The sequence below is a fragment of the Rhinopithecus bieti genome, unplaced genomic scaffold (genome assembly GCF_001698545.2).
Source record: "Rhinopithecus bieti isolate Rb0 unplaced genomic scaffold, ASM169854v2 scaffold_43555, whole genome shotgun sequence".
Taxonomy (NCBI): domain Eukaryota; kingdom Metazoa; phylum Chordata; class Mammalia; order Primates; family Cercopithecidae; genus Rhinopithecus; species Rhinopithecus bieti.
The window spans coordinates 72,396-86,528 of record NW_016817848.1 but is presented as its reverse complement, the minus strand read 5'-3'; the positions used below and the strand labels follow the sequence as shown (position 1 = coordinate 86,528).

Below are 14,133 nucleotides of genomic sequence, written 5' to 3'. Positions count from 1 at the left end.
ACCGGTTGTTCCTTTCCATGTTTAGTGCTTCCTTCAGGAGCTCTTGTAGGGCAGGCCTGGTGGTGACAAAATCTCTCAGCATTTGCTTGTCTGTAAAGGAGTTTATTTCTCCTTCACTTATGAAGCTTAGTTTGTCTGGATATGAGATTCTGGGTTGAAAATTCTTTTCTTTAAGAATGTTGAATATTGGTCCTCACTCTCTCCTGGCTTGTAAAGAGTTTCTGCTGAGAGATCTGCTATTAGTCTGATGGGCTTCCCTTTGTGGGTAACCTGACCTTTCTCTCTGGCTGCCCTTAACATTTTTTCCTTCATTTCAGCCTTGGTGAATCTGACAATTATGTGTCTTGGGGTTGCTCTTCATGAGGAGTGTCTTTGTGGCATCCTCTGTATTTCCTGAATTTGAATGTTGGCCTGCCTTGCTAGGTTGGGGAAGTTCTCCTGGGTAATATCCTGCAGAGTGTTTTCCAACTTGGTTCCATTCTCCCCGTCACTTTCAGGTACACCAATAAAACGTAGATTTGGTCTTCTCATATAGTCCCATATTTCTTGGAGGCTCTGTTTCTTTTTATTCTTTTTTTCTATAAACTTCTCTTCTCACTTTATTTCATTAATTTGATCTTCAATCACTGATACACTTTCTTCCACTTGATCAAACTGGCTATTGAAAACTTGCACACGTGTCACATAGTTCTCCTGCCATGGGTCTCAGCTCCATCAGGTCATTTAAGGTTTTCTCTACACTATTTATTCTACTTAGCCATTCATCTAATCTTGTTTCAAGGTTTTTTGCTTCCTTGCGATGGGTTCAAACATCCTCCTTTAGCTTGGAGAAGTTTGTTATTACCGACCTTCTGAAGCCTACTTCTGTCAGATCGTCAAAATCATTGTCTGTCCAGCTTTGTTCTGTTGCTGGTAAGGGGCTGCAGTCCTTTGGAGGAGAAGAAGTGCTCTGGTTTTTAGAATTTTCAGCTTTTCTGCTCTGGTTTCTCCCCATCTTTGTGGTTTTATCTACCTTTGGTCTTTGATATTGGTGACCTACAGATGGGGTTTTGGTGTGGATGTCCTTTTTGTTGATGTTGATGCTATTCCTTTCTGTTTGTTAGTTTTTCTTCTGACAGTCGGGTCCCTCAGTTGCAGGTCTGTTGGAGTTTGCTGGAGGTCCACTCCAGATCCTGTTTACCTAAATATCACCAGCGGAGGCTGCAGCACAGCAAATATTGCAGAACAGCAAATATTGCAGAACAGTAAATATTGCTGTATGATCCTTCCTCTGGAAGCTTCATCCCAGAGGGGCACCCGCCTGTATGAGGTGTCAGTCGGCCCCTACTGGGAGGTGTCTTCCAGTTAGGCTACACGGGGGTCAGGGATCCACTTGAGGAGGCAGTCTGTCCATTCTCAGAGCTCAAACACCATGCTGGGAGAACCACTGCTCTCTTCAGAGCTGTCAGACAGGGATGTTTAAGTCTGCAGAAGTTTCTGCTGCCTTTTGTTCAGCTATGCCCTGCCCGCAGAGGTGGACTCTACAGAGGCACCAGGCCTTGCTGAGCTGCAGGGGGCTCTGCCCAGCTCCAGCTTTTCCATCCGCTTTGTTTACCTACTCAAGCCTCAGCAGTGGCAGATGCCTGAGGGAGGCATCTTAGCCCCATTCCACAGATTAGGAAACCAGGGCTAAGTTTTCATGGTTAGGACCAGGAGTTGAGCCTCAGACTGTTTGCCTCTAAAGAATGTACTTTTTCCACTAAACCACATTGTGTGCTTTTCCTGTATAATAGGAGCTGCTTTAGCAATGATGAGCTCCTTGTCCCTGGAAGTGTTTCAAGCAAAGGATAACTGCCCCTCACTCAGGACAGGTTCCAGAGAAAGGCTAAACCAGAGATGTCTGAAGATCTTTATTCTCTTCCAAATCAAACCTTTGAGACTCGCAATTTCATTTCTAACAGTAAGGAGAAATATCATTTATGCCAATGTGGAGATCTGGTGGCCAACGTCTACAAATTAAAATTTCAATTATACAATTAATTCATGATTACATTCTAAGAAAAATCAAGCACAATACAAAGTGAAATCCTCATTCATTTCAAATCTCTATCTCTGTCCTCCACTTTATCAGTTTGCCATGTATCTTACCTAAATATCTCCTGAGCAGTAACATAAAAACTTATGTACATAAGGAAATATATAGTTTTGTTATTTTTCACATAAGTTGTGTAGTTTTTTTTGAGACAAGGTCTTACTCTGTTGCTTAGGCTGGAGTGCAGTGGTGTGATCATAGCTCACTGTAACCCCAATATCCTGGGCTCAAGTGATCCTCCCACCTCAGCTTCCCTAGTAGCTGGGACTACAGGCACGCACCACCACACCCAGCCCGAGTTGTATATTTCCTTACATATAAATGAGTGACTTGATTTTTTAACATGCTTACTAAATAATTGAATGTAGTTTTAAAAAGCATGGTCCCTAAAATGAGGCTGCTGAGTTTTAAATTCTAACTTATGTGTTTGACTTTGGACGACTATTTAGCTTTTGCACCTTAGTTTCCATCTTAGTAAAGTGGGTTTAATAGTAGCACTCAACTCTTCAGGTCACTGTAAGGTTTTAATGAAACATCACTGTGTGAAGTGCTGAAACAATATATCTGACACTTGTAATTTCAGGACATGCTGACCGTCATTCAGATATTTCTATGAGCTCTTCCTATGTTAATCCGTATACCAAACCTTGTAAATGCTGTGTGGTATTCCATGATATGGATGCATATTACAGTTTAATTACCCATTCTCCTTTTGATGGTCACTCTTATCTGGCTTCCGATTTTTTGTGATCTTGAACAGTGCCGCAGAGACTTCCCTGTGTGTGTCACTATGGATACATGTGCAGTATTCCTCTAGGATGGGTCCTGGAACTGGAGTTGCTGGAGAGAAGAGTATGCACATTTTAAGTAGGAAAGATCTGCCAGATTGCCCTCCAAAAGTGTGGCGCCAGTTCAGTCTCCTGCCAAAACTATGTGAGGCTGTTTCCCTGCACTGCTGCCAACACTGGGGCCTATCAGTCATTTCATTTTTCTCCATCAGATGGGCAGACACTGAATCTACTGTGGTTTAGTTTGCATTTGTCTGATTACCACTGATGCTGAGGATCTTTTCACACGTTTCAGGGCCACTTGGATTTCTTCTGTGAGTCGTCCTTTCATATCCTTTGTCCATTTTTCTATTAGGATGTCTCTTTCTTTTTGATGTGACATTTCTCTCAGCTGCTGAATTGCTCTTTAGTTATGAGCATTCTGCTATTCAGTTCTTCTGAAATTTTTTCCTTTTAATTTAAATGGTCATGCTTTTGGTTTCCAGGTTCTTTAATTGGTTCTTTTTTTTTTAATAATGCCCATTCTCATTTCATGGATGACTTATTTCTTATTCCGCCGAGGAGAGATTAATGTACATCTCTTAAAGCCTCTTCTGTTTGCTTTATAGACTTGATATTTTCCTGGAAATCATTTCTATTGTTGAGTTCAGCATCTTTCTTTTATGGTTATAATTTTGCTTGAATGCCTATACATTTTAGGCTATGAAGCGATATTCCAACTTTGAATTTTCTGTCTATCATGAGTGAATATAGTTTTGTTTCCTCAAATCCAGTGTCTTCATGCTGTAGGGGTTGGAGCTGACTGTGAGTGGCTCATCTTTTGGGCATGGGACTGTCTGAACTTTTTGGGTCTCTTGGGGCTTCCAAGGAACTGTGTGCATTTCCTCATTCCCCGACGTGCTTGAGGCAAACACCTACTGGAGTCCCTCGACCCTTCCTCAACTTGCTGTAACTGGTGTCCCACATTGACTCCTCTGACAAGCCCCTCCTGCATGTCTTTTGTTTTTCAAGGATTCGTCAATATGTTTCACTTTGTCAATGGCATTTCTTTTTATTTTCTAGTACTTTTATGAATTCATTTCTTTTAAAGGCAGATTTTTTTAATGTCATTTCTAGCAATCTGAATGAGGGGAGACAGATGCATATTCTTAGTTTCTCTGTCTTGAACCTCTCTCTCTCCCATAGATGTGTATTTCCCTGTCTTGATGATAAATGGATTTTCCTTTTTTTCTCTTTTAGGAGGAAATTATCACTGTTTCAGGAGGAGAGTTACTTCAGGAACCCTGCGGACAGAGGGACAGCCCACCAGATTACCATCCATTGTTTGAATAATATTTTTTTCCTTATCAGTTGGATTCCTTTGGGCATACTGTTTTGAACTGAGCTTAAGAACTTCTCAACTCAAATTCTATGGCCTTCTGGAAGATCCACCACTATCCAGAGGAAAAAGTAGATTAATATGTCTCAAGGGATATGACATCTATGGCATAGGGCTACTGGTCTCATCCCAGTGATCAGGACAGAAATTGCTAATAGCTCATGCAACTCTTTCATGAGGAGCTTAGCTATATGACCTTACAAGACAAAGCCTGTTTGTCATGGCTTCCAGAAACTGAGCTTTTACAGTGCGTGGACCATCTTTTAATAATCCAAAATAATTCCAGTGCCGAACCCTAAATTTAACATATGGTAGACATTCAGTAAATGTTTGTTAATGAATGCACATCTTCTAAAAGTTTTCCAACACAAATTGGCAGTGGTTTCTCGTAAATTATTTCCTACTTGCCACTCTATAAAATCATGGCAATAATGGAAGATTATGAAGGATTTCTATGGAGGACATAAATGCTGCATCTTTCATAATCTCCATTATTACCCTTATTGATGTTATCATTGGAATTATCTAAGGCGAGCCCCAGTTTCCAGGGCAGCTGATTGACACTGTCCTGCCTTCCTTATTTAACCTCTTCTTTTGTCACTCTCCTCTATCTTTGAATCATATCTTGGCCCTGCTTTTGCAATGGTTTTATGTAATCCTACAGATGTCTTCAAGACCTGGGGTGAGTTATAAATGCAAGAATGATTTTGAGAAATCTGATGTGGCTCTGCTCTCTGGGATGTGGTCCTCTTTATGCAGGTAACTCCAATGATTAGCTCTGTCCTCATTGTCCTTTTAATTCCCTTGTCAACTTAATCTCAGTATGTTCCTTATATTAACAAGAAGACTCACCCAATAACTCCTCAATACCTCTCAGTGATGGTGTCTATTGGTGCATACTTGTGTTCCACAGTTATGGCCATATATACAGAGGTAGTATATGATGAAGAGAAGATTACAGTCTTTACAGTCAAGAAAACTTGGGTTCAGATCCTCACCCTGGAACTTATTAGCATTATAATGCTTGCAGCATTGTGTTTGGTGAGAGGGAAATAATGAAGGGACTCTAGGGATGCTAGGGAACAATTTACTTTACTTGGTGGCTGTATCAAACATCTCCTATGCCCCTCTTCTTCTCTTGCCTCACCTGTTCCTTAGATTCTTGGTCACTTCTCTACCACAAGCCACCAGCACTGTAACCAGTTTTGCATGGGTTCTGCTCTTCCTCCCTATGTTGATCAGTGTCATGTGAAGATAAGCCAGTGGTAGCTTGCCACATGTCCTGTCTCCCGTTGCTGCAGAGGCATAAGACAGAAGAGATGGGAAGTGAATGCCCCATGAGGTGAATCTGGGATGAATGGGAGTCACAGGCTGGTAGATCGCTTTTTCCCCCTTCTTCCTCCTGTAGTAACTATTCTGAGAGGCATCTGTTTGAATGGTCTTTTAGAAGATAGTCCTGCAAGATTGGGCAACCAGTCACGATGAAACCATGTGGTGGCTGGATCAGTATGACACCCCCCTGCTCCTGTTTGTTCCTTCTCCTCTGCCTTGCCCTGCTGTCTCCTGTTGCTCTGGGATTGCACTTCTGAATGAAGTAGCAGCTTGTAAGCTTTTGCCACAGGCTCTACCTTTTGGGGAATCCAGGATAAGAACCCATCATAGAGAAGTGTTCAATAATACCAATTTTGCAACTCAGCTCTGTGGCTTTCCCAGGTCTGCCTGTCTCACTGCATGCATAAAGTGAAATGATGGAAGGAACCTCCTTTCTGAACTCTAACTTGCCTTAATTGATTATCATTAAAATTATCATTAAAATTGCCTTATTTCTATGGACTCAGAGGAATGATGTTTTAGTTTTGGCTCTCTGATTTACCAACTATGTGACTTTGTCCAAGTCATTTAACTTCAGTAAACCTCAGTATGACTGAAAAGGGAATTTTCTGTATGGCCGTCACTAAGTTTTTTTGCAGGTCAGTTAAATGATAAACATGAAAGCTCTGTCCAAATGAAAAAGGTATTTCTAACAACAACCACAATAACAACAACAATTTAGTGCTTAGCCATGATGTGTTGGGGGATATGATGTGATGATTTTCAAGGTGTTGGAAGAAACTTTTGTTCCAAGAACTAACAGCAGCTTTGAAAGCAGACCAAGATGGGTTGAGGCCCTGAATCCCTGGGCTGTTGTTCCTGTCACCCCTAATTAATATGTGAGAGACAACAGCTGGGTTTTCCATCCCTAACACATTTATTTCATTTTATTTGGGGCCTGCAATTTCTGCATGTCTCATATATTTTAGGTTTTACCTTTTTACCTGGCTTTAAAATAAATCCCTTGTAAGTTGTCCTGCAAATGAAATTACTGTCTGAAAAACTGCAATTTCATCTTGAGAGTTTTATTATGCTAATAAATGTCAGGATTCTCAAATAAAGGAATTGCCTTTTTTTTCCCCCCTGAGCCCTACAAATATAATAAAAAACAGTTGGTCAGCTCCAAGACTCAGCAAAGGAAAAATTTACAATCTATAACTAGAAAGAGAAGTTGTAAAAAAAACACTATGGGACTTAATGGAAAATAAATTTCAAGGAATGAAAGGGTAACTTGGGGTACAGATTTGGGGAGATCCTTGCGTGGCAGAAGTATTTTTAGGGACCATCTAACGGGCATGAGCTGAGAGGTTATGGAGAGTGTTCCCCGAGGGGGGGACATGGGCTTGAAGACCTGGGAGCCTGGGGCATTTGTCCCCCTTTTGTCCCTTTGATCATTATTCTCAGGACTAAATTGTGATCCTAGATGAATTTCTGTATTTTTTGGACTACAGTTTCTTCTGTCAAATTAGGTCAACATTGCCTGTTTCAGAGGGTGGCTGTGAAAATAACAGAAGATTTTGTTATGGTAATGACAAATATTGTTTTAAGCCACGTGTGTGCGTGTGTGTGTGTGTGCATGTGTGCACGCATGTGTGAATTCTCACAGCCATGCTTAAGGGAGGAAATGCTATCATCTTTATCTTGTACATGGGGGAAACTGAGGCACAGAGAGGTTCAGAACATTCCCAAGGTAAGGTCACTTCCTTGGGAAGCACAGGGATTGACCGCAGTTATGTATCACCCTGAGTGGACCTTAAACTGCGTAAACAAACACATGATGGTTGTTGAAAATGTAGGTTCTCCTTCAGCGGATCTGGGATTGGGCATGAGGTTCTGTATTTCTGACAAGCTCCTGGGTGTTGCTGATGCTGCCAGACTATGGGTTACACTTGGAGAAGTCAGGCTTGAAAGCGGGAGTTGGCAAATTATAGCTACAGGCCAAATTCAGCCTGCTGCTCGTGTTTCTACAGCCTGAGAGATAAAATGGTTTTACATTTTAAATGTTTGGAAAAAAGAAGAATATTTTATGACCTGTGAAAATTACATTAAATTCAAATTTCAGCTTCATAAATAAAGTTTTATTGGAATTCAGCCATACTCATTTGTTTACATATTGTCTTTGGCCGCATATGGCCTGTAAGGCCTTAAATATTTATTTTCTGTCCCTTTACAGAAAAAATTTGCCAATTCCTGCTTTAAATTATGATGCATCTGTTAGGAATTACTTTGCTTTCTTTCTCTGCTTTATCTAAATCTACTCTTTTAACACCATCGTTTATGCTTCAGAGAAATCTAAGTGAATGTATTAAATTTTCACTTAGTAGTGTTCCATTTTAATTTTGAATCTCATCTCTAGAAAAAGGAGATTCTCTTCCTTGTGAAAGGATTCTAACCAAATGTAAGTGAGTAGTATCACAATTATGTAGATATTTAACATGGGCATATGATCATTTACCTTCTAGATTTATTATATTTCTTACACATAACTATGTATTTATGTTTTGCCCTTCAGTGTGTGAGGTCCTGGAAATCAGGCAATGCCATATTTATCTGAGTATTTTAGGGTTGCTGGAATAGTTGATACGGATTTAAATCTGTTATGTGTTAGGAACAGACAGATTGTGCATATTTCAATGAGCCGTTTTAACCTTTAGGGGACCCGTATGATAGAAAAGTCCACGGTGAGAATTCTGGCAGTTTTGGGTTGGAATCTCGAATCTAGTACTGCTTTCAGTTGTTAAGACAAATAAACAAACACGCAAACAACTAAATGAGATTGAGAAAGTGAAAAACAGCTCTGCTGACAGCTAGTCTGAGATGGGGTAACTGAGAATTAAAACACAAATCACATATTGCAAATCTGCTCTGTGACTTGCAAAACAGTTAAACCAAGCCAAGCCACAGCATACAGGAGAAAGTATCTAAACTCAAACATCAATCAGCACATGCAGACCCGTGTTTTTTAGAGAGGACATCAGACAAACTGATCTAACAGTCATTCCATGTGACTTTTTAAAAAAAATTGTAGTAAAATATACGTAACATAAAATTGACCATTTTAACCATTTTTAAGTATACGGTTCAGTGGCACTGAGTCCATTCACATTGTTACTCAACTGCCACCACTATCCATCCACAGAAAACTTTTCATCTTACAAAAACAAAACTCTGTACTCATTAAACATAACTCCCCATTCTCCCCTCCTCCAAGCCCCTGACAATCACCATTCTACTTTCTGTCTCTTTGAGTTTGGCTACTCTAGGTACCTCACGTAAGTGGAATAATACAGAATTCGTCTTTTTTGTGTCTGGTTTATTTCGCTTAGCATAATGTCTTCAAGATTCATCCATGTGTAGCATGTGTGCCTTTTTAAGGCTGAATAATATTCCATAGTATGTATACATCACGTTATTTATCCATTCATCTGTCAATGGACACTTGGATTGGTTCTGCCTTTTGGCTATTAGGAATACTGTGGCTGTGAACATGGGTGTACATCTCATGACTTTGGCGTTCTGTAGATAAAATTACTGACGGTTCCAGCAACTTCCTGGTTTCCAGATTCTGACCAATCCCTGCCAAGTACCTTTAACTCCAGCTCCCCAGTCTTAGTAAGTACACTTTCCTAACTTTCACCTTTTCATGTTCCACGATTCCTCTTGCATATGTGCTCTCTTGCTGCAACAAGTTAATAACCCTAAATTTGGCTGTGTGTGTACTGCTAGTAGGCTTTAGCTGATAGGTTTTAAGAAGACAGACATTATCTGTGAAGCATGCTGTCCATAAGAGACACTCAGTAAGACTCCATGCCTTTTCTTGGCTGACCATGCTGGATAGCAGCTGTGAAATCCCTTCTGTGAGTGGAGTCCTCTGTCCATTTATATCCTCATCTCAAGATGAGCTCATGGTCTTGCTGGGCTTATGAGCTCATCTCAGGAGACTGAAGTGGCGTGAGGCGGTAGAGGCAGCGACAGACTCAATAATGGCTGTGTCAGCTGCTCTTCTGAAGGGAACTTTCTTACCCTGGAGGCACCGAGTGTCAGAGGTCACTTAGTCATAGGTACCCCCTGGAGAGAAGCTGAGGAGGAGGAGGCTGGGGGAGAACTCATCCCCTGTAGAATGTGGAGGCTAGTAGAGCTTGTTCATAGCGCACCCATGACCCATTCGCCAAGAGGCCTCTGCTATTTGTGGACATTTCCTTCTGTTTCCCCATCCCCAGTTAGGAGTAGACAACAGAGTGTAGAAGGAAGAGTAATTCTTGGGGGTCATCAATATAAATCTGAATTTAAATGGCAGAGAAAGAAGGGAAGACCCTTCCAGGAAGAAGAAACAATTGGCATTAGCAAAGATCTGGAATCATGAAACTGTGTCTTTGTGTGTGTATGAATGTAGGTCTGAAATGGGCTTTTTATTTTTATTTTTTGAGACGGAGTGTCGCTCTATTGCCCAGGCTGGAGTACAGTGGTTACGACCTTGGGTCACTACAACCTCTGCCTCCTAGGTTCAAGCGATTCTCCTGCCTCAGCCCCCTGAGTAGCTGGGATTACAGGCTCCTGCCACCACACCTGGCTAACTTTTTGTATTTTTTAGTAGAGGTGGGGTTTCACCATGGTAGACAGGCTGGTCTTGAACTCCTGACCTGAAGTAATCCAACTGCCTTGGCCTCCCAAAGTGCTGGGATTACAGGTGTGAGCCACTGCGCCCGGCCTGAAATACACTATACTCTACCCATCCCTGATTGCAGAAACTAAACATTTGCACAACCAAATTCTTCATAAGGGAGACATTCTGTCCAGATTCTCAGCCAGGAGCCAAGGGTTTTGGATACTTCTGCAACCTATGGGGCAACAGCAGTTTGTACTAATAACTTGGTTATTGGCCAGAAATTTAGCCTAGGCCTTCCGTAACTTGATTTGTTCCTCATCTGCCTTTCCCTGACTCTTTTAATCAATATTGTATGTTGTTAACTACCTTTTATGTCCTTATGCTCACAAGCCTCTGGTTAATTTCCCGCTTATTCTTACATCTTCATGGGTTTTTATATTTGGCTTATTCAGATGGGCTGCAATTATTGCTTTTCATTCTGTCATTAACAATTCTTTTTTTCTTGGGCAGCTGCTGGGCAATTTGATAAGGCAGGGGAACCCAGCCCCTTATGTTGGGCACATGTGTGCTTTCAGCCTCATATTTCTTTTTTTCTTTTTAAAATTTTAAAATATTTTATATTTTAAAACATATGCATTTTTATTTTTTTTGAGACAGGGTCTAGCTCTGTCACCCAGGCTGAGTGCAGTGGTGTGATCTCAGCTCACTGCAGCCTCGACCTCCCGGGCTTAAGTGATCCACCTCAGCCTCCTGAGTAGTTTAGACCATAGGTGTGCACCGCCATGACCCCTAATTTTTGTATTTTTTGTAGAGATGGGTTTCACCATGTTTGCCAGGCTGGGGTCGAACTCCTGAGTGAGCACAAGCAATCTGCTTGCCTCGGCCTCCCAATGTGCTGGGATTACAGGCGTGAGCCACTGTGCCCGACCCAGCTTCATATTTCAACTGGTAGCTGGTTGTTGAATAGAACCACAGAAAGTTATTTGGGATGATTATGCCTCTTCCCTCATTTCTAGTTTTAATTTATGGAAAGTTGGAAAACTTACGGCAAAGAAAATAGACAGAACAACCAAAATATTATGCCACGATTTAAAAAATTAGTATTCTAATATATAACTAAATTCATTTAAAAAAATCTGTGAGCTAATAGCCCAGAGTCTTACTCTAGCACACTATTTTAGGAATTAATCAGACACCTCCCTGAGTCTGCCTAACAAAATATAATTTTCTGTGAACAACTGAGCAATTTGTTCAAGAGGCATGGAATCCCTGAGCAAATGGGCCATTGGAAAACTAATTAATGATGCTCTGCGTTAGAATCATTCTTAATTTTATAAGCAGATACTAACTTATAGCTGAAACAGAAATGTAAAATCATTTTCAGAACAACTTAACCTTTATTACTTAGTACCTACCAAGGGAGGAATGCTGTTTGTTAAAAGCATTTACCTGACACATATATAGAGACAATGAGGCCCAGGCTAGTGGATAGAACGCACATAGCTGTTAAAGAGAAAATGTCAGTATTCACAATGGAGATTCATGTTCCCAATTAAGCAATTCAATTATTGGTCTAAGGGAGATACCATTACTCCAAACAATTTAAAAAGCCCGTGAACATTAATTTTTAACTAATTGTACTCAAAAGTACAATGGTGACTCAACGAGGAGAAGTTAGAGACACATTTCATAGACCTTTGCAAGCTTCTCTTGTCACTGTTTCTTTTCTTCGGGTGGAATCATTCTTCAGTTCCACTGAATAGTAATTTGTCTTTTTCCACAGACCCCTGAGGATGGCTGGGAAGAGAAGATCCAGAGCTGCTGGTGTCCGTACTAGTTACAGCCCTTATAGGAAAGGGGGGAGCCTAAAAAAAGGGTCACTTAAGGAGGGTTCATTTACAAAGTTGGGGTACAGGAGAGTCACAGTGGGAAACCTAGTGACCCAGGGCTTAGTAGCACCCCAGCCTTTACCCACCTGGCCCATAACAACAAAGGAGGAAACAGTTTAGATGAGAAGAGAGACGCACACAGAGTTGGCCATTTTGGAAGGGCAGGGCGGGACTGTGTCCAGGGACAAAGCCAGCCTGAGCCAACCTTGCAGTGAGGCAGCCAGGCAATAAATAAGTACCAAACCTCACCCTCTTCCTTCCTTCTAATCTCTGCTGGAGATTAGAAGCAACCTAATCTCCAGCTGAAGATTGGCTGAAGCAGCCTAAGGCCATAGGGTTAGGAACTCTTGGCATAATCTATACAGGTCAGCAGAGAAGGAAAAACAATACATCTTGTTGGCGGGCAGGGGACGGGGGGGCAAGCTTAGTTCTATGGTGATTCTGTAAGAAATGCAAAAATCCCCAGTTGTTCCTACTCACATACAACACACAGCACTGAACACTTGACCTCTCATCACCAAAAGGTGTGGGATATTTTTCCCCACCAACAACCAATTCTCCAGCAGACACCAGCTGGATATCCTATAATTTGATTCAATTCTGACACTGCCTGGAATTAGAGTCAGGCTCTGCAGGTTAAGGGCTCAGCCCCACAATACTGCCTCCACTGCAGAGATGCCAGTCACAAGCCCCCAGGTTGTTGCCTGTACTTCAGACCAACCAGCTGTAAATCAGGGTTTCCATGACACTCTCCTTGAGTTGAGCTCATAGACCTCAGGGAAACACTTCCTTACTAGTTTATCATAAACTACTTGATGAACAGCCAGATAGAAGAGATGCACAGAGTAAGATATGTGGGAGGGGGCATGGAGATTCCCTGCTTTCTTGGGTGCTCCACCCTCCAGGTACTTCCATGTGTTCATCACGCCAGGAGCTCTTTGAACCTTGTCCTTTTGGATTTTTATGGAGGCTTCATTACATAGGCATGAATTGATTATATCATTGGCCATTGGTGATCAACTCGATATTTAACCCCTCTCCCTCCGCAGAGGTTGAGAGGTAGGACTGAAATTTCCAACCCTCTAATCACATGGTGGGTTCTGCTGGCAACCAGCCCCCATGCTGAGGCTATTCAGGAACCCACCAAGAATTAGAACAAAAGGTACTCCTATCATCCAGGAAATTACAAAGGTCTTTGGAGCTCTGTGTCGGGAACCCTCATCAGAGACCAAATATTGGATAAAAGATTCTTCCTAGCATCGCTGTCTACAAAGGTTTAGGAGCACTGTCTCAGGAACTGGGGGCAGAAACCAAATATATATTTCTCATTATATCATAATATCACAGCGTCCCAACTTGTCTTGCCAAACTTGAGTACTCTCAGATACTCAAGAGGTTGTGTCTCTGCCTATTCTCCTGTTTCATCCTTTCCAGGTCTCCTCAGAACATCAGTTAATATGCCTCTTTCTCTTGCTTTTAAGGCAGAAGCCATAGCTCACACCAAACCTCCAGCATTTAAACTTTGCTGTGGAGTCTACGTGACTCCACCAGGAGGTGACCTTCACCTTTCCCTCCATACCTGGGGAGACAGACATGGCAGTGATCACTGGACCCTGGGATGACATGCTACCTCATCCATTATGACGCCCTTTGATATGTTGCTTTTTTTTTTTTTATTCATTAAACATTTATTAAGGAACTGCTTTTTAAGGTTCTCTGCTAATCAAGCTGTAGGATAATAAAAGGTTTTTTTTTTTACAATAAAATATGAATATATTTATTCAATAAACCATAATTAAGCACTAACAATGGGCAGGCACTCTAATTTGTGCCAGGGAAATTCACAGAAGAATGAAGCACAATCTTGGCCCTCAAGGGACTCACATATGGGCAGCAACCAGGAAACAGCTTAAATACACAGGCAGTGTCCTAGGGTAGTAGTCCCCATGGAAAGAGTTTTCCTTTAAATATTTTTCCTTTATTATTTTTATTTTTATTTTATTTTATTTTATTATTATTTTTTATTTTTA

At 41.3% G+C, this 14,133-nt stretch overlaps 1 protein-coding gene across 3 annotated transcripts in view; it reads left to right on the top strand.

The window, feature by feature from the left end:
* Positions 1-6,660, top strand: part of SH2D4B (SH2 domain containing 4B) — a 115,980-nt gene extending 109,320 nt beyond the window's left edge. For all 3 annotated transcript variants that reach the window (XM_017856242.1, XM_017856240.1, XM_017856243.1), the window contains exon 8: positions 4,099-6,660. In XM_017856242.1, coding sequence (XP_017711731.1) covers positions 4,099-4,191 — 93 coding nt within the window. In that variant the 3' untranslated portion in view covers positions 4,192-6,660. The remainder of the gene's footprint in view (positions 1-4,098) is intronic.
* Positions 6,661-14,133: the final 7,473 nt, after the last annotated feature.